Source organism: Anomalospiza imberbis, chromosome 2 (genome assembly GCF_031753505.1).
Source record: "Anomalospiza imberbis isolate Cuckoo-Finch-1a 21T00152 chromosome 2, ASM3175350v1, whole genome shotgun sequence".
Classification (NCBI taxonomy): Eukaryota; Metazoa; Chordata; class Aves; order Passeriformes; family Viduidae; genus Anomalospiza; species Anomalospiza imberbis.
Window position 1 is genome coordinate 75,349,554 of NC_089682.1, and position 20,658 is coordinate 75,370,211.

At 40.9% G+C, this 20,658-nt stretch overlaps 1 protein-coding gene across 1 annotated transcript in view; it reads right to left on the minus strand.

The window, feature by feature from the left end:
- The window catches only part of PRMT8 (protein arginine methyltransferase 8), a 57,297-nt gene extending 37,003 nt beyond the window's left edge, over positions 1–20,294 (minus strand). The window contains exons 1-2 of the mRNA XM_068182896.1: positions 20,153–20,294; positions 19,089–19,232 (exon numbers count right to left, since the gene is read on the minus strand). Of these exons, the coding sequence (XP_068038997.1) occupies positions 19,089–19,163 (75 nt within the window). The 5' untranslated portion in view covers positions 19,164–19,232; positions 20,153–20,294. The remainder of the gene's footprint in view (positions 1–19,088; positions 19,233–20,152) is intronic.
- Positions 20,295–20,658: the final 364 nt, after the last annotated feature.

The following is a 20,658-nucleotide window of genomic DNA, read 5'->3' on the forward strand; positions in this document are numbered from 1 at the left end:
ATCCAACTGACCTACTCCGTGTCCTAGCCAAGCTTCTGACCTACACTCAGCGTAGTTTCAGATGTACTTCAGCTCTAGAGGAGGTCTCTGCCTAAGAAGTGTCCAGGTTTATTATTTCTTACCCTCTGCAGGATAAGTGAGGACAAAAAGAAGAACAAGACTGGAAAATGGCAGTTCCTGAGCTGAAGTGCCAGAGAAAATCAGCACAGTGACTTACAGTTCAGTGCTGCTGCAGAGCTACCAGCAAACAAGCACCAACATTGAATAGAAGTCCCACATTTGTTGCTTCCATTTGTCAACTGGCAAAAAATAACATTTCCCTGCACAGAGCAATGACACCCTGCCACTTCTTTGTGAGCTGTAGCTCACTGGATCTTAGTATGTTATAGCACAGACTTTTTCTTCATCACCTGGCAGTTTTTGTCCTCTGTGTTGGTCTTAAGTCCATCTCACTGTGTGACCTTGAAGCAATCAGCCATTTCTTAGTGTGGGTTATCAGAATTTTTCATATTTTTGTGACAGAGGAAACCCCTAGAGGTGGAATGTGGCTCTCTGAATCAACACTTACCATGGCTCACTGAAGATGGGCAAGGATGAAGTGCCTGTGAAACTCAGGGAATAATGCAGCTGCCCACAGCTGTTGCAAAGAACCTGATTTTAGGTGAATTAACTGATAGTTTAAGTGCTCCTCCCTGAGTTCATTAAAAGAACATGATCAGCTCCCTGAGTTAGCCAAACTCATAAAGGGGACTGTGCTGACGTGACCCAACAGAAAGTATAAAAGTTGAAAAACTAACAGAATAATTTCAGTGAGAGCAATGGGGTTGAGCTGCCTTCAACTCACATTTTCCTCCCCAGTAACTGGGGACACCCAGTGTCATGACCATGGACAAAATACAAAAACACATGTATATTATGATTTAACTACAATTGCAGTTCTTATATTTTTCTAAGTTAAACTTTGGTTTATATTCCATTTTCAGTGCATTTTGTACACCCCTGGTAAATCAGAAATCCCATAAAATGTCATCTGTTTTCAAAAGAGACATTAATAAGACATTTGACATTTCACGTTGCATCTTCCAGGCAGGAATTTCTAGAAGAAACTGATCAAAAGCATATTGTACTCTGATGCCTCTTAGCAATTACTATTTTCGTTTGTAGTCATTAGAATACAACTCTTGTGATGACATTCAAAGGTTTATTTTTTTTAATCAGATGTAAAGAGTCCCACAGTAGTTAAATCACTGGGTAGAAAACTGGCAGAAATCCATTTTAGATTGTGCTCAGGATCCCCAGCTGCTAAAACTAAGTCAGGAGCTTTTTGGCCTCACAAACATGGTTTAGTCTATGAAAGGAGGAAAATTCTGACTTGGTTCTCTCTAGGGCACTTGAAGTTGGAGAAGGCAGTTCCCCTTGAGATTTACCATGAAGAGTGCATCTTCTCTTCTCCCTCCAGGAGTGAGAATATATGAATTTTATACTGACTGGTTTCGGGTTAGTTAAAATATAACAAACTACCTACCCTGAGCCACCTCCATTTCTATTCACCAAGGGGCTGTCTCCACCCTGTCTTTTGTTGCTATAATTTGCCTTCCTTTTCTTGTTGCTGCCATTTTCATAAGGGATTGGCAGCACTTTCCCTTTGTGCCTCAGCACTTCTCTTGATGCTGATTCATAAGGCAGCATATGTTATTTTGAGATGAGAGTGGGTATGCGCTTGGCTAAGACAGAATGGAAATCCTTGCCTGACTTACGGACACAAAGCACAATGCTTTGTCCACAAAACACAGCCTGTGACTGTCCTGACAATTGTCAGTGCCTCTTTTGCAACAAGAAAATGCTGCTTGCACGGCATGGGGTCAGCTGGAGTTGGGTCCTTCCTGCACATCTCAGGCGTGCAAGGACAGTCTGCATCCTGATCCTCCACTTCTGTAGTGGCCACATGCCCTTCCACGCTTTTCTGTTGACATCCTTCCTGGGCTCTGATTGTTTCTTGTTGTGTGAAAATCTGGCTCTGCCAAAAGCATCCACAGGAGCAGCTGAGTAACGAGACGTCCTTGTGCATGCATGAGTGGTTCATCCTTCCCTTTACTTAGGCAGTAATAGAGAAGCAATAGAAATGATTGGTGTAGAATCACTACAGACTGGAGAAGTGGCTCCACTTAGGAAAGCTGTAGAGCAAAAAGAAAATTACCAGCAACAACAAGAGCAGAAAATGCAACTGACAGTAGCAAGATCTGGATAACTGGGCTTCTGTTCAAATTAGTCTTCTGTTGATGCTGTGTAAATAGCTTGATGAGTGTGAAGACTGATGTTTTCTGATTAAAGTGCTTCTGACCCATGAATTTCACTGATTCATGTGACTTTTCTTAACCTGAGAAGCTCAGAGAGTGGATCTCAGCCTTAGAAAGGTTTTTACTATTCACAGTTGTGAAGAAACCTTGAGAAGAATAACTAAAAGTTTCTGGGTACAGAAAGGCCTATAAAAGTAACACATTGACGCAGATTCAGTGTCTTTTTTTAGCCAGTCTTATCACCTTTCCACATATAAGGTTGGCATTATTGTTCTTTAGCCACAGCATGGGCACAGCATGATGTACAGCAATGCAAAATTCTTTGTTGCACCAACCCTATCTGTGTTCCACTGGCAGAAGTGTCCTTCAGATTTTCTTGCCTTTTGATGTGCTGTTGTACTACCCTAAAAACCCCTAAAATTAAAAAAAAAAAAAAGCTGCAAATTGTCTAAGATAACTTGGAGTTCAAGAATAAGACTGAAAGTTTCACTTGCTGCTTATTTGAACATTAAATTGATCTCAGAAACTGGAAGAAAAAGAGAAGAGATATAACAGAAGTAAAAATAGTGTTTCAATTCAAGGTGACTCAAGGTTTTATTGACATGGAGTGGTTTGTTTTGTTTTTTTTTTTTCTTTTTGGAACATATCAAGCTTCATGGGATTCTGTTTCTTTAAATATTTCTTCTGTTCATGGAATGATTGACAGCTGAGTGGGATAGAGGAGGAGAAGCATCAGCTCTCACTTCTGAACTGGCTGCACATTCAGAATTAATGGGGAGGGAGAGCTTTCTGACAAGGAGAAGATTTTGAAAATGTAAAAAACACAGACAAAACCAAGATTTTTCATAGACATATAAATCAGAGGAGTATGCTCTCAGTATTGTCATACAAATCAAAAGCCACTGTGTTTGGTCTGCTAATATTACTGGAGTTTGGCCGCCAAACTGCTCTAGAATGTGTCTAGGATCAATAGAAAGAAAAAGGTTTCTGTAAAAGTATGAGATGGGTTTGAGATGAACAGAGTTGCCATTCAGAGGTATTTGTCTCTTCTGCTTAGACAGGACAAGCAGGCCAGCAGCTCAGATACCTTATTAAAGCATTTGAATTTATGTGAACAGATTCCAGATCCTAGCTGATCCATTCAAAGTAAAATAATAACAACCAAAAATAACAAAGATTTGTTGATTCAATGATAGAGAACATTAGGACTCTATCCAATGAGTTGTGCATATTTCTTAAAATACCCTGGAAAACAAATTACTGTCATTAAGAAGATTTCCCTAAAAAAGGCTTGTAAAAATATTTGGGGTGGTTTTCTTGTTTTGGTTTGGGGTTTTTTTGGTGGTTTTTATTTTTTTGAGCCGCTGAATCCCTGGAGGTCAAATCATTCTGCACCACATTAAAAAAACCCAGTTCTTATTTTTCTTCTTTTACTTACAATGCAGTGATTTTCAGCAGAACTCTGAAGCATGTTGCGAGTAGAGGAATGCAAGGTTCTGCCACCAGCAGCAAGACACATAAATTATATCCCTCAAACAATAATGTTTCTTTTGAAGACCATACCACAGAGAACATGGTTAAAAGATGAAGGAATAAAAATGGGAACTGACAACAGCATCTCCCCTAACTCCTTAGGAATTCCCAAATAAATAGTACTATCTTTATTTAACCTAGGATTTCACACTAAAACCAGATGATTAAGAAGGATTTTGATTTTTAGTTGATGTCCAAGATAGTAAAGTCATATTCAGCAGTCAAAAAACTAAAATCAATGCAAAGTGAAAAAAGATAAATATAGAATTGGTGCCTAGCACATTAAGTTAATTGACTTGACTTCCTTTGTTCTGTACAGTCTGTACAATCCAGTGACTTTAATAAATCATTGGTCCTATTTGTTTTATTGAGACGTCAGTTCATCAGATGTAAAAAACACCATACTGAATAGAAATGTGAACATACTCATCATTTCACAGGACTGAATGTTTGAGAAAAAACAGAGGCTCTGTTCCTTTGTTGTAGATTCCTAAATTTACCAGATTTTAAAATATCAGCAAAGAAGACAAATGTGATGTGTGAAATAGACATATAAACCACTTAGATTTCCAATTTTATTTACAAGTTGTGTTTGATTTCACAGAACCACGGAGCAGCTGAGGTTGGAAGGGACCTCTGGAGGTCATCTGGCCCAGCCCCTATGTTCAAGCAGTATCACCTCAGGCCAGTTGCCTATGTGTATCCAGATGGTTTTTGATTATCTCCAAGGAAAGAGACTCCACAATCAACCTGGGCAATCTGTGCCAGTGCTCGGTCATCCTTGCAGTAAAACAATATTTCCTGATTTGAAGATGGAACCTCCAGTGTTTCAGTCTGTGCCCATTGCTTCTGATCCTGTCACAGGGCACAGCTGGCAGTGGGAGACCCTGTGGGGCATGTAAAGGAGCCCAGGATCCAGGTGGGCATCTCTATGAGCTATGAGATGTGTAGGTGTTACAGAATTTAAGAAAACAAGACCAACTATATTTAATTGCTGAATCAAAGGTGCGAATGCTTGGAAGTGATCAAAACTCAGAGACAAATGTATTTTAATGCTCCCTTTCTACATTGGGAGCTTGTATTACTAACAGCTCACCAAGTTAGTTGAATTTAAGCTTAATTCAGCTCAGGTAGTACTATATCTAAAATATGAGGTTCGTTTTGAACTTGAAATGGAAGAGTTGATCTTCCTGTGATTCTCCAAATCTAAACTGAATTTTGTCACAACAACCATACAGAGGAACATAGTGAATACAAAGGATGTAAAGAAATAAAAAGCTAGGACTTTTCCATAAAACTGTCTTTTTAAACACAGAGTTTCTCTATCAACATATAAATGTATATGTGTACATATATATATAAACACTCGATGTGGTATAAGACTTTAACCAGGATTTTATAATTTTACAGTGTTTGAGCCCACACAGGCATAGTTGTGTCTTCTCTGACACAGTTTTAGTAAGACTAACACAGGTGCACAAAGACGTGGAAGTCATGGTAAAATATCCAGTTTGAATTTTATGTAAATATAACATTATGAGTATATGTATGCAGACACATATACCTGCTAAAGAATTTTGTAAGCAAGCATCTTAATGTGTCTTTAAGGAATTGCATGGCTGAAATGACAAATGATCACAATGTCGAGGCAGTTATTGAATTATTAAGTAGCACAGTCCAGCTCACTCAGAATTAGGGTTATGTATTACATTTGCATTTTAGTTTTAAGATGGGGAGTGGAGTAACTTTCTTGGTTTGGAATAGTGTCAGAGAAGAAACTGTTGTGTGACTGAGTATCTTATGGCAGTTCATTAATTACCAGATTCTGGAACTCCACTGGGTATCAATGTTTTTTTTTTAATGGTGATGGTATTTTATAACCATGCTAATGGTTATAAAAGCATTATAATGGTTATAAAACCAAGCAGCTAATTAAATTTAAATCTAAGGTTTAAAATACCCATGTAAAGGAAAGCTACTTGTAAGTCTTCCTCCTGGTTTCAGCTGGGACAGAGTACGTTTTCTTAGTAGCTGGCACAGTGCTGTGTTTTGGATTTAGTGTGAGAACCATACTGATGTTTTGGTTGTTGCTTGCTCTAAGCCAAGGACTTTTCAGTGTCTCATGTCCTGTCAGTGAGCAGGTGCAAAAGAAGCAGGGAGGAAGAATGGCCAGGACAGCTGACCCCAGCTGGCTGAAGGGATATTCCACTGAACATCAGCTCAGTGAGTAAACTGGGGTGAGATGGCTGGGAGCTGCTGACTGCTGCTCAGGGATGGGCTGGGCCTCAGTCTGTGCTGAGAAACTATACTGTGCATCACTTGTTTGTCTCCCCCTCTCCATTTCAGTAAAATAATTATTATTAGCAGTACTAGTAGTAGTTTAAACAGCACTGTTATTATTGCATTTTACATTCTTACAATTAATAAACTCTTCTTAGCTAATGAGTTTTGCTCCTTTTTTTTACCTCCTGATTCTCCTCCCCATCTCCCTGGAGAAGAAAAGGAGTGAAGGAGCAGCTGCCTGGTACTTAGTTGCCAACTGGGGTTAAACCATGACAAAGAAATACTAGTCTTTCTGCAGACTACAAAGGGAATGGTGTGTATTGTGTGACTAGTCCCCATTTATTGCAAGGACAACATATATGTTCCTAACCACCCTGTAAATTTAGCCTGATGAACTACACTTGCTGATATTTGGCCATTAATGTTACTTGGGGTTAATTTACCGAATGTGAGAAATTTCATTGGAAGAGACTGAGATTAACAACCTGTCAATTCCAGGCTTGGTAATACATTTTTCCCAGGAGAGCTGCAAATGCATAATTGACTTCAATGTGTTTTCAGCACTCATTTAAGAAAATGGGTATGTATCTAACATGCAGGACAAAGGTAATACCTCTAGTTTTCAGCAGATTTACTCTTGCTCCATATTATACAAGGTAGATGAGGAGTGTTTTTAAATACCCTGCTGGTATGGACTTGATTCTACAATAAATAATCATGCTGAGTGCTACTGACACACATGACCAAACCAGTGTGTTCAGCATTTCTTGCATTATTAATCAAACATTCACTGAAATGTTCAGAGATCTTCAGTGATTTATGTTAACTACAGTGGTTTCTGAACCACACTTGTTAAAAAAGGTATCTACACTGTGTATTTCAAAAGCAGCAACTGATAATTGTGTTGATATAAATCAAGTTTTTGTAGCTTTGTGTTAATGATCAAATAAACTTTTAGTATCTTACACCCATCTTTCAAATATGGTTAAGAAAGCAATACAAAGAAGTATGCTCCTAATATTTTTACACAATCGTGAAACAGAATGATGAAAACCCTATTCTTGAGCAAAACCACTGGTGATTCGTCCTTTTAAATACAATTTTATATACAGATGCGAGCTGGTTTTAAATCTATAAAAATCAAAAATAATTCTGCTGAAACTGATGGATTTACGTGAGGGTAAACCTGTCTTGAGCTGAGAATACTTTTGTTTTCTAGTAGGCATGGTTAGAATACTCAGTTTTACCAGGTGGAGATAGGCCTTGCACACATAAATACTTTTGCCTTCCCTTTTACAAAGCAACAAAGACATATTTTATGAGCACTGAGAAGCATTATTGGTTTTCTGTTGAGAAAGGAACAGATCTAAAAAGATAGAAAGATGGCATAGAGATTTTTTTCATCAATAAAATAGTGGTATTGAGGCTATGAGAATAGTTTCACATTTTCATGATAATCTCACAGTAATAAGTGCAAGCACCTTCTTTACTTAAAATCCTCATATATCTTTCCCTCCCATTAAGTTTATCTGATGAAAAATGTCTCTTAGAAAAGCAGGACAGAAATTGAATGTCAAATACAGAGAAAACAGAAATATAAACCCATTGGCCTAGTTTTACAATTTTGTTAGGCAAAATATACTTCATTAAGCAGTATACACATTGTCATAGTACTATTATTATTATTCATTAAAATATTCTTGAAAAATCTAAGAAGTGTGAGATGGAGTTTGGCACTGGAGGCTTGAATTAATCTCTTGGTGCTGAATAAGAAATTCAGATAGGTAGCAGGACACATGCTTTGAACAGCCCTGGAAAGTGCAATCATCTTTTGGATTTAGCAGAATATACAGATTTAGCAATTCAGATATTAATAGAAGGATAATGTAGTTGAAACAGCGAGCTAGGGAAATGATCGTTACAGTAATATGTCAGGTTCAGCAATGACAATGTGCCTATGAGGTGAGATGAGGTGAGCTGGAGCTGACCTGCTGCTTAGAATCCTGACATGGAGACCAGTGAGGAATCTTGCACTCTGTTCTGTTTTACTTGTTGGAGTGGAGATTGGGGTGGGCTTCAGGTGTGTGTGCAAAGGTGTAGGAGTTGGTGGTAAGCTTCCATTGGCAGAGTCTCTCTCACAGTATTATAAATCCCTTATTTGTGAGATTACCAATTGGTTTCATCATTTGTGAGACAATGCTGATAAAGGCAAATTTGAATGGAGAATTTCAAGGAAGCTTAAAAATATATACCTTGATTACTAATTTAAAAGAGTCCTGTTTTGTTCTATGTTATATTCTTTCTTTTTTCATGGTTGGTGGGGGTGAATCACAGGCCTAGAACTACACACTGTCTCTTCTTATTTCATAACTGACTAATCTGTCAGAGAGCAGTGAATGTTGGGCTTATTCACTTTGACAGAGAAACTGAGATTTGCATTAGACCCCCCCTGCTATTTCCTTATTGACAGCCTGTAAAAGGGTAAATTGATTCACTCCTCTGAAGGCCTCCTGCTACCTCTGCCTACAGCTCCTTGATTCCTGACATTTGTTAAACCTGACAATGGAATAATGATCTGCAAGTACACAGGCACCAAAAGGGAGGCTAAGGAAAATGTGGGCCTGTGGCTAAATGGAGCAGGCGCCCTGGGGACAATGGATGAGGAAAAGGCCAAAGTACTCAGTGCTTTCCTCACTTTGGCCTTTACTGATAAGAACAGTCTTCAAGGAGCCACAGAGTGATTCTGTGACTCCTTTAAGTATTTCTGCTGTTCCTGTGTTTCTCTGTACTTTGACTCTATTTCCCAATGCCTTCCTTCCTTTCCTTCCTTTCCTTCCTTCCTTCCTTCCTTCCTTCCTTCCTTCCTTCCTTCCTTCCTTCCTTCCTTCCTTCCTTCCTTCCTTCCTTCCTTCCTTCCTTCCTTCCTTCCTTCCTTCCTTCCTTCCTTCCTTCCTTCCTTCCTTCCTTCCTTCCTTCCTTCCTTCCTTCCTTCCTTCCTTCCTTCCTTCCTTCCTTCCTTCCTTCCTTCCTCCCCCCCTTTACCCTCCTCCTTCCCCCTCTCCCCCCCTACCCCCCTTCTCCTTTGTCCCTCCTTCCCTTCCCTTTTCACCCTCCCTTCTTTTTTCCCCCATCCACCTGCCCACCCACTTTCCTGACTGCCTTTTGTCTCTCTTGCCTTTTCTTTTCCAACTTCACAAAATAATTTTGTTATATAGTTTCACCTCCAGTAAATTTGCAAAGCATTCTTTTACATGGTTAAATATAGTACTATATAAATATAATATTTTCCAGAACAGGGCTTTTATTTGAGGGTAACTTTACATTTGCCTCTTCTAATCCAAAGAATCTAAGAGATCAGCATACTTACACAGAGCTGAAAAGGATTCAGCTGAAATTTCAGTCTGCAACATACTTTCTTGCACACTGAAATCTGTTCCCTTTCTTTATCTCCTCTGCCCAGTAACTGTTTCATATCTCAGTTTTGCTATTTTGCATCCTTGGTCTGCTTCAGGCTCGGAGAGGGTTTACTGGGTTTTACCAAAGCCAACAAAACTGAAAGGGTAATGATGGCCCTTACCTTTTTTTAAGGCTCAACAACAGGCAAGCATCCCTAGCAACTGCGGAACACCCCCTGCACCTAGTAAATCTGGCTAATCCTAATTAGGTTTAAAACACTGTGCCTCCTAAGGAGACAACTATATTGTGATGTGGTTAACTCAATCTCATTTTATTTCCTCCTGAAACAGCTGTTCCAGATGTACACTTACATAAGATGCAAACTGTGGATAAGAAGCAGTACTACTTTTTAGATTTGACCTCTCTTTCTAGGGAAAATATGAAACTACTGACCCAAAATACTGAAGTAAAACATGCCATATATACAGCTGGGATCTGTCACAGGGGATTTCTGCAAAATACACTTTGCTGACATTACTTGGCCATGTGCATTAATCAGTTAGTCTTCTACTATGTTTTTTCATTTAGGAAAATATTCTTCCTTTCCATTCTAATAAAAATTTCTTCAGAGTTTATTTAGTTGAAAAGAGGTAAGCAAGATACTATATAATGCAATGGTCATGGGCCTGAGAAGACAACCTATAAGAAGAGATTATTGTGTGCTGAACTTGATTTGTGAAAGAGGAGACTAAGGGACAATCTAACAGCAACCTGCAAGTACTTCAAAGATAGTTACAAAGAATATGGAAGAGAATTCTTCTAAATAGCAGCAGATGAGATAATGAGGTGAAAAGGTCACAACCTGCAATTATTGAGATTCAGATAGGACAATAAGAAAAACTTGTCCTCTGAGAACTTGCTGAGGGTGCAGCCCTTGAACAGGTTACCCAGAGAGGCAGTGGAATCTCTGTGCTTGGAGATTTTCAAGGCTTGGCCAGGGACAACAATGGCCAACGTGATCTAATGCTGGTGACTGTTCTATGCTGCACATGAGGTTGCATGAGCTGGTCTACAGAAGTTTGTTCAAATCAACACGTCTGGTTTTGCCACAGCACTGGGATCCCTATTTATATAGGACTCAGAGGTGTTACTCCTGATACATCCTAATGTAAGTCATATTAAAGTAAAAAAAAAAAAGTACAAATTCAGACAGGTTAATGTCTAATATGGGGCACAATCATGAGATACATGGTTGTCAAATAGAAGTAGTTCAGAATGAGTTACAGGAAGGGTAAATTACTTCCTTGTGTGTGACTAAAGAAAAGAATATAAGTAGCTGGTCTTTCACCCAAGCTGGGGTCAAATTTCACAGTGGACTGAAGAATAGCATATGGAGACAACTAGAAACTGAAACAGATGGCAACATCTCCTCTCTTCCTATCTAAATGAGAAATTAAGGTCCAAAGCAGAAGTAAATTTGAACTGGTGGATTGTTGTTGGAAAGCCCTGTCTTGGTCACATATTATTCTGGGATCTGAAACCAGGTCTGAGCCTTCCTGGTCCTATGGGAAGAAATGAAACATAAGCTGTCTAGCCAAAAAAGGACAAGCAGGACAAGAGAACTAGAAGGCCACACATGACCCCAAGTATGCTTTGTGGCCACTGAGGGAACACTTCAACACTGCTCCTTGCAGTATTACAACATATTACTGCTTCCCAGCCAGTAGATGTTTACTTTCATCCTTACTGACACGAGAAACAGAAGTGCTACTCTTTCTTCTAAAAAGGGGGACTGAGGGGAACTGTGGCAGAACATCTCAGATATACTTGGTACCTTGGGACAGGACAAGGAGAGCACTAGGAACTGAAATGTGTGCTCTAGACTAAACAGAATGCTGAATGGGAAGCTTGCCAGCTGCACTATGGTGAAGAGTTTGGGACCAGGAAAAGCTGAGGAGGACAGTGGTATCAAACAGTATCTTAGAAAATACACATCTCTATGCTTCTCTTCCAAGGTGGGTCCCCCCTCCTCAAAAAAAAAGGAAAAGCTTAAGAGCTTAAGTAACTCCTTTTCTATGAGCAACGGTTAGAAAAAGTGGTAATGCCTCTTTTTAAACAAGAATTCACTCGGTGAGGAAAGGACCCAGGTACAGTCCTCAATACTCACAAACTTCCAAAAGCATGTACTGCAGGACAGGATATTTTAACTGAGGGAGAATGGTATTCTCTTCACCTTCTTTATTGTTTCTCTGTCAAAAATTTCAGCTAAACAATTTTTTCTCACCTTAATATCCTTTCAAATGTTTTATTACTAAAATATTCTCTTCATTTTGGAAAGAAAAACATTGAGATTTTATTTATGATCACCTAGCATTTCACGCTCAAAATACAAAGGAAAATTATATTTAATTTCTGCACTTAACAGAATTTTCAGAAAAGCGAACTTGGCAGTGAGTGTTTCTGAAAATGAGTCTGCCTTATTTCCAATTCTAGCCTTTAAATCTCTGAATTGTTGATGCAATAAAATAAAGATTAATAGATTTTTTTATTCCAGATTTTTAAAGTGAGTTTCCATTTTTATAATTATGTAGATCATGGAAAAGACAGCATTTTAGATGCCTTTTAAAATTTTGGGGTTTTTTATTTTTCAGAACTGGGACTTAGCAAATCTAGCATGTAAGAAATATGTAAAGATATCATCCTTGACCTTACTGTACCTCTTAAATCATAGAATCATAGAATCAATCACAGAATCGCAGAGTCATAGCATCATAGACTAAGCTGAGTTGGAAGGGACCCATCAAGATCATCGAGTCCAGCTCCTGGCCCTACACAGGACATCCCCAAAAATCACACCGTGTGCCTGAGAGTGTTGCTCAAACACTTCTTCAGGCTTGGTGCTGTGACCACTTCCCTGGGGAGCCTGCTCCAGTGCCCAACAACACTTTTGGGTAGGAAACTTTTCCTGATATCCAGCCTAAGCCTTTCCTGACTCAGTTTCATGCTGTTCCTTCAAGTCCTGTCACTGGTCACAAGAGTGAACAGATCAGTACCTGCCTCTCCAGAAGTTTAATCTCAGCTTAAAAGTGAAATAGTAAGAATGAAGTAGTGCCCATCCTCTCACTGTCGCTATGAAATGACTCAGCTCCCATGCAAGACCCTGAAAGAAATAACATGCCAGAAAACTGTGTGAAGACAGCCAGGACCTGTTCAAGGACACAGGAAAGAGCCAGGTAGGCTGCGATTAATCAACAATTGCTCCATTCTGGCATGGGGAAGACACCCTTGTGGTCATCAACTCAGCCACTTATTGGGTAATCTCCTCTTTGCTTCCTTGAGATGAGTGTTTATTGTTTCTGTTAATTAGAGGTTACTCCCAAAGGAAAAAGAAAAATATAGAAAAGATCCATTTTATCCAAAACTTCTAGATCAAAATAGAGACAGAATTAAAGCTAGTGATCAGGGCAACAGGTACACAGAATTCTCTGTGGAATCAGAGGTAGGAGCAACAAGTTTCATCATTCACCCCCTTCAGCTGTTCATTATATCACCTGTCAAGGGACTGAACTTTGCTGCAAACTCAGAAAGGCAGAGACAAAATCTTATGAATAGAATAGATTCAATGCTTTTTTACCTGTAAGTATTTCTCTGCTCTGCCTTTACCAGTAAGGGCACAAGCCTTCATCTTTCACAATCAGGATGGAGCTCTGGAAGGCATGTGAATCAGTCTTGCTAAGCTCACTTTTTGCACGGATGCAAACAATTACAAAATCTATCATCTACAGAGTATCTATCTTGTGCTCTTCTCTGAAGAATTTTGTGCTTTTCACAAACTGAGGTTGGAAAAAAAGTGTCATTAAAGCCTGCTCACTAGCATGGAAGTCCTTTTTTAGCATTGACACAAGGAAACAATGTGATTTGGTCCATGATGTCACCAATATCAACCAGATCCTTTCTAAAAATCCCAGTCTTCTTGACACTAAAACATTACTTACTAAAACAACCCTATGCTGGCAGAGGATGAACCATAATAAGATATCTTTATCTTGAAACTCTGCTTTGAGTGATTGCTGTTACTCTTTACTTAAGCATAAGTGTTTCTTCATCCTATCTCTATTATTAATGCCAGCTAAAATCTATTTCTTTAATGGGGCCAAAATTTCATGGTCAATACCTTGAATTTTTAGTATTAAATTTGAGAGAAGAGTGGAATGCATTTAGCTATATCTTCAGCTGAGCTAAATTAATGTTCTGCACAGCTGAAGTTGTAGAAGGTGGCTCAGAGCCATATTTCTGCTCCCTCACTCTTGAATTGGCTAGAAACCAAAAAAAGCCCCTATGACTATGTTAGAACTACCTTGTTCTAGTACCTTGTACTAGTCTAATAGCATGGGCAACTCAGTTCTCGTAGGAGAATTGTAAAGGATCAAAATGTGTTGGAGGTGGAATATTCCCTGCTTTAACTCAGAGCCGCCTCTATAGCCCTTGGGAATTTGGCTACACCCTCAGTGAAGCCCTGACATCTTGGGTCAGCTTTCTGACTGTCTTGTCAGCTGTGCAAAACCTCTGGATCATGAGCCAGTGGTCTCTGTAGGTCACCTACATCACTTGCACACACCCACAACTTTTCCCATTCAAAGCCGTGTGTCACAGGCATGTGGCCACTCAGTAAGGTTGAAATTCGTGTTACAAACTGCCTCCTCAGCTGGCTCTGTGACACCAGGCCACACCTCTCACGACTTCTGTTAGTCCAAGATGTAAACCATACAGCAGTGCCATTTCTCACTTGGGTAAACATCACCCACTCATAAATGTTCATTCATATATGCTGTTCTAAGCAATTTAATAGCACCAAATAAGAAATTTCTACAAGACCTCTCACAAATGAAACATAGAATCCAATAGAATGAATAGAAAAATTTAGAGAGAATTAATTCTATCTGCAAGAACACCCAGCACAATAACCAGGAGCAAAACTTTGGTTTATTGAATAAATTCAGTCCAATTTTCTCTGTTACACACACTCCTGCTCTGTTTCTGTTAATTTCTGCTTCGGTAGCTTATTAAGAAGAAATTCCTCTTCCCACTCATAAATCACAAATAGAAGCTCATGGTTTCAATAGATTCTACAATATATTTTTTTCCCCCTCAGTAGTTGTATGACTGGATTTCATGCAGATAGAACACTTTAACCTCCCCACTTCTGACAACAGAACAGTCAGTTACCTTTGCTGACCCAGATCACATAATCCTGAATCAGTTTTATTCATCTGTTTAGGGAAGTACATCTATTAGGCATGATACCCCAAATCTAACCAAAGCCCAAGGTTTGCATAATAAGTCATTCTGGGAGGACTCCATTATGCTACCATAAATAAATTAACTGATCTCTCTATTCTTAGCAATGACACAGGAATCTTTTCTCTCTAAAGACTGTGAAGTCTTCAGCATAAGAACTGCTCTTCATGAAGTTACTGAGCAATTAGATTGTACAAAACCAGATCAGTTTCAAGTTCTAGGATTATTTCAGTCAGACACTAGCCTGTGACAGGTAGGTATCTTTTGGATGTGCACATAAACCCTGGAACTTTGTGCTGCTGCAGCACTTTGTGGTTATTGCACCTTCTTAGTACTTAAAGGGGGCTCACGAGAAAGATGGGGGCAAACTTTGTAGCAGGACCTGTTGTGACAGAACAAGGCATAATGGTTTTAAACTAAAAGAGGGTCAATTTAGATTAGACTTATATATAGACAAGACATAAGAAAGAAATTTTTTTTACAATGAAGATGGTGAAACACTGGCACAGGCTGCCCAGAGAGGTGATTAACACCCTATCCATGAAAACATTCAGTGTCAGGTTGGATGGGGCTCTGAGCAACCTGGTCAAGTTGAAGATGTCCTGCCCATGGCAAGGGAGGGGAGAGTAGATGACCTTAAATTTTCCTTCCAACTCAAATTATTCTATGATTTTATGGTTGCGTTCCTTTCACCTGGCACAGGTTCACAAGTAACAGCCAGGCACACTTCTTGTGAAATCACACTTCTTTCAGATTTTTTTCTCCATCACTGATATCAGGCCTACTATTGAGTAGGATTCTAAATAATACATTAAAAAAAAAAACCCCAGAACTCAAAATCTACAGCAGATCAGCACCATGAATTTGCAGAACCTTTGTGCGTATGTTCTACAAAGAACAGTTCCTCTTTTACTTTGTTTTCTGTCAGAGTATCTTTAATTATTTGCAGAGAACGCAATTCTGCATCTGTTATTATGCAAACAGTCCTGTTTTATTTAGACAAGCCTCCTTTTGTGACTAAAGATACGGAGGTTCATTCTTGTTTCTTGAGGAGAAATTCTCAAGAAGGAGAGATTCTTGTGTTCCAGTGGAACATCTCTAAATATTCATGTGATGGCCAAGGGCAATAAAGATTTTCTGCATCTTTTTTCCTTGTGTGCTGCAGACACAGATCTGAAACCATTCTGGCAAGTTTCCTATTAGTGGGACCCTGTGGCCTTTAGTGAGGGTCTAAACAGAAAAATCATAGGGGTTTTTTTACCCCTTGACTTTCGTTTTTATACAAAACACTGTGTATTCTCAGGATACTATAAACACATACAACAAACCACTGGTCCTACATAAACTCCAGCAGATAGACTGATATCAAGCTGTTATCAGTGAAATAAATTGCAAAACCATTCTGATAGTTCTGATATTCTGATCCAAGGTCCAACAGCACCTGTGGCAATACTTGGACTCACTTGACCATGTTTTGTATCAAGATATAAGGCTGTGGGGATATCAGTGATGTAAATGACTGTACAGCTGGAACCATGGGAGCACACTCTAAGTTTCCTGGTAACACAAGGTGTCTTCCTTGACTGGAAAGTAATGCTAGTGAGCAATTGCTTTTCTATTCCGTATTTTTGCTTGAGGAAACAGTGAGTGTTGTCTTACTGTATCTTTGCTTTTTCCTTGTCTGTCCCTGTTCTCATAATTTCTTTAAGCTCAAGAGGTAGCATGGGCAACAGAGGGTAGTCAAGGGAATAAAAAGTTGTTTTTTATGCAGTGTCTATGTTCCTTGACTTAATGTATTGTTTTAAACTTCCCTACAACTGAAAGAGTATACTTGCCATATTTGACCAAAATTTGGATAAATGCTCTTAGTAGTGGTAGATTAAAAAAAAAAAACAACCCTGAAACATGAAAAATATACTATGAAGCCGTAACACAAGTAAATTGGGTCAAATCAGTCTAAGCAAGAACCAGAAGGTCTTTGGAATAATTTGGTAGTAGGGCATTCTGACCAGTTGTTAAATGTTTTAATTCTTCATCTCTCATTACTGCTGATTTTGTTTAAATCATGCCTATATGACTGTGACATCAAAATTCTTCAGAAATTTATTATCAAATAATGACTATTACTGGTACCCCATTTCTTTCAAATGAAGCAAATTTATACCAATTCCTAATTTTCTGTGACACTGTGGTAAGTCAAGAAGTGAGATATTTTGTCCTGTATTCCTTCTGTCACACATATTCGTTAACTTCAGGAGAAAGTTAGAGAAACACAGGTTTGAAGGTCAAACTGGTATCATATGGCTTTGCTAAATATAGATGATTGACGAGTAAAAGAGCTTCACAGGTCTTGGAATATTTTGCTTGGTGCACTTCTACCTCTGCACATATGCAGACAGACAACTTCTCCCAGACCATATCAGTAATAAGAACATTAATAAAATAGAAAATATCTAGGCAGGGGTTATAAATGTATCCCTTCTGATTTTCTGAAGGTAGAAGTGGAGCAGGATATGCCTAATCTGCAATATTTTCACTCTCATTTCACAAGTCTGTCACTGACGGATACTCTGAAGAGACAAAGCACAGAATTTTAATATTCTCCTAACCTGTATGCAGCATTGGAATGAATCTCTTTTTGTTAAAAAAATCCTTCTCCATAAAATAACATTGCAGTGTGTGCAGCATTGCACAAACAGGAAAACACAATTAAACAATAAAAATGTGATGAGAATGAATGAAATAGAAGAGGAATCTTTAAAGAGCTCTTTTCACCTATTTTCCCTGTCTAAAAACAATTTCCATTGACAAAAATGGCTTTGAAAGGAACTGTCTGTGCTTGTAAATTTCTTGTTGCAATCCTGTCCTGGGATCCTGGGACCTATAATGCAATATGTGCTGTCAGGACTACGACAGTTTACAGATGTGCAGCCAGACTTCTTGCTATTTATAGATGCCTCTGCTGCAAGCAGTACTCTATGGGGTTGTAGCGCAGTAGCAGGCATGTTCTTTGATTTAGTGCTTACATCACATTCATTTAAGAAAATTTGGCTCTTCACCTGGCATGGCAAAGGAGGCATATTTATGAAGGTCAAGCAGAGAGAACACTATTGTGAAGAGAAATGTGGAAGGAATTCATGAGCGAGCGGGACACCTACTGGGAGGACTAACTGAAAGCAGGAGACATTAGGCAGAGATGTGGAAATAATAAAGAATGGAATAGTCATGTGTTCACAGTAGGTTTTGCTCTTTATTCCCTCTGCAGGGTAACTGGGGAGAAGGTTCAGTGCTGCCCCTGCAAGGGTAAAGCTGTAAAGTTGTTTGGGGTGCAAGTCCATGGGGTCTGTACATGGCTGTGATGCATCTTGCTTAAGCATGTGTTAAGTGTTCAGTCAGAGTGCTAGGCACAGTCTATAAATAGAAACAGTGAGTTTGGCACACACTCGCACTTTCGCCTGTCTCCTTCTCACATGCTCGCAGAGATGCTGGGACTGCATCCTGCGTCCTTCTGCTTTTCCAGACCTGAGACTTCGCACACTGCCGTATCCCCTGAGAAGTCTCAGTGAGGTCAAGACAGCCCCAGACAAGTAAACAGGGGCTGCTCAGCCCCAGTGTTGAGGAAGCAGAAGGTAACGGGTGGGGGAGTGGTGGGGGGGTGGATTTCTTGCAGAAAACCCAAGACCTCGCAGGCTCCCCTCCCGGCCTGAAGGCAGTGCAAAGCTATTTTCGGCACTGCCCAGGCCAGCCGGACAGCCCCCACCTCGGGCAGCTCCGCTCTGGTAATATCCAGGATGCTGCAGAGACTCGGATGCTCCTAAAGTGGCCCCAAACGATCCCAGCCAAGGCTGCCGGCGGAAAGCGCGGGGAGCTGGCCAAGGTACTGCCGCAAGAGACGGTCTGTGCCTTTCGGCGCGTCCAACACCCGAATTACCGCCGCCCGCCCCCCCTGCCCTCAGACCCGACACCCCGCGGAGCCGCCTCTCCGCACGGCCACCCAACTTCCCGGGAAGCGGCCGCGGAGCGGCGGCCCCGGGCAGCCCCGAGCGCCTGGAGGGCTCGGCGCCGGGCAAACTTCTCTGCCTACGGGGAACGGAGCGATCCGGGGGGGAGGGAAGTGGGGGGAGAGGGGGGGCGAATGCAGGAAACCATAGCAGCACGGCAGGCAGGAGCTGGCCGGAGGGGCCGGGAAAGTTGTTCTGCACTTCCTGCTGCTTCTGCCGAGGGATCAGTGCTCGGCTCTGGGGGAGCGCGGCGCCGGCTCCGGCTCGCATCCTTACTCACCTCGGTGCTGTCGGCAGCGTTCTCCGCCATTTTCCTCCTTAGGAGCAGGCAGCGGGAGGAGTGTTTCATTCCCATAAGAGCTAGCCAAGGGGTTGGGGCTTCGGGGCTGGTGTTTTGGTTTGTGTTTTCAAAGATCTCCAAACACTGGTGTGCGCCAAAGGACAGGGAGATAAAAAAAAAATATGGAAAACAGCAATAAATCAGTCAGCTTTGTCCTTTCTGCGTCGTCCACAGGAATGTTTGTCTCCTCTTAGCATCGGGAGCTCCTCAGGCACTTTCAAGTCCTCCTCTTTCTCCCCTCTCCTCCACCTCCAGCGAGTTCTTGGGGTGGGCAGAGAGGCGGCACACACTCTTCAGGTTAAACTAAAAGGCTGTCGGGCTATGAGTCCTCCCCTTCAGAGAAAGCAGTCAGGCTAAACAGGAGAGAAGCACCAGCTAAACTGAACTTGGGCGTGCAGTGACCAGCTGGGCATCTTTGTGTCCTGTGGCTACTCTTCCAGAGGCAGAGGGAGCCAGAGACAAAGCAACAGGACAAGGAAATCATAGCCCTTTATTTTCCTTCTTTGGGCTTCTTTCTTTCTCTCTATGTCCCAGGACACCTCCTTTAAAGACGGTCACAGAATTTGCCACCCTCTTTCTATGAATGTCTTCTGAAATAGAAATCCCTTCTCCTCCTCCTTCTCCCTCCCTCCTTCCCCCCCTCTCCCCTTCCCTCTCTTCTCCCTTTCCCTCTCCCTACCCCTTCTGCTCTTGGGCAGAGCTTGGTGCCCCTCACTGGGAATTGCATTCACGTGTCTTTCGTAGAAAAAAAAATAAAAAATATATAATTTCAAGCTCCCCCCACCCGTCGCCTACACCCTCTCACACACAAGCACGCATTCACACGTACGCACACACACGTTGTCTCCCTCTCACACAGACATGCACAATTTTTTTTCTCTTCCCCATCCCTCCTCTTCTTTTGAATCAGCAACACTTTTCTTTGCAAGGACTCTCGGCAAGGCTCTTAGAGAGCAACCGAAGAAGTCTGCTCCAGCTTCTTTCCTCCGAGTTAAGTAGCAAACCTGCTTTCTTAATATATCTTCGTGTGTGTGTTCTCCCAGCTCCTGTTTTACTTGAAGTTTTTCAGGAGGATCCACGCTCCGTCCGAGAGCCGTGAACTGGAGGAATATAGTCCCGATCCGGCTGCAGCTCCTGCTGAACAGGGGGGAGGAGGAGCTGGGGGGAGGAGAGGGGAAGAGGCGGAGGGAGAGGTCTTGCTGGGGAGGGAAGGGGAGAGGCTAAAGGTGATTTGAACTTGTTTTTAGCCTTTTCCTAATGACATCTTCCTCTGTAGGAGTGCATCGCCACCTTCCCCACACGTTTATTTTGCTTTCACTCCTCCGGGCACTTTCTAGTTCTGAGTTGTCAGCTGGGAGGATTGGGTTTACCTCACTCGTGTTGCTGTGGGTAAGGGCGGGAGAGGGGGCGTATTACATAATTAATCCTTCCAACTTCACTTTCCGCAGCTCCATCTCCAGCCCACTGTTCTCACGTTTCTGTTTTGTTTTTATACGGAGGAGGTGAGAAA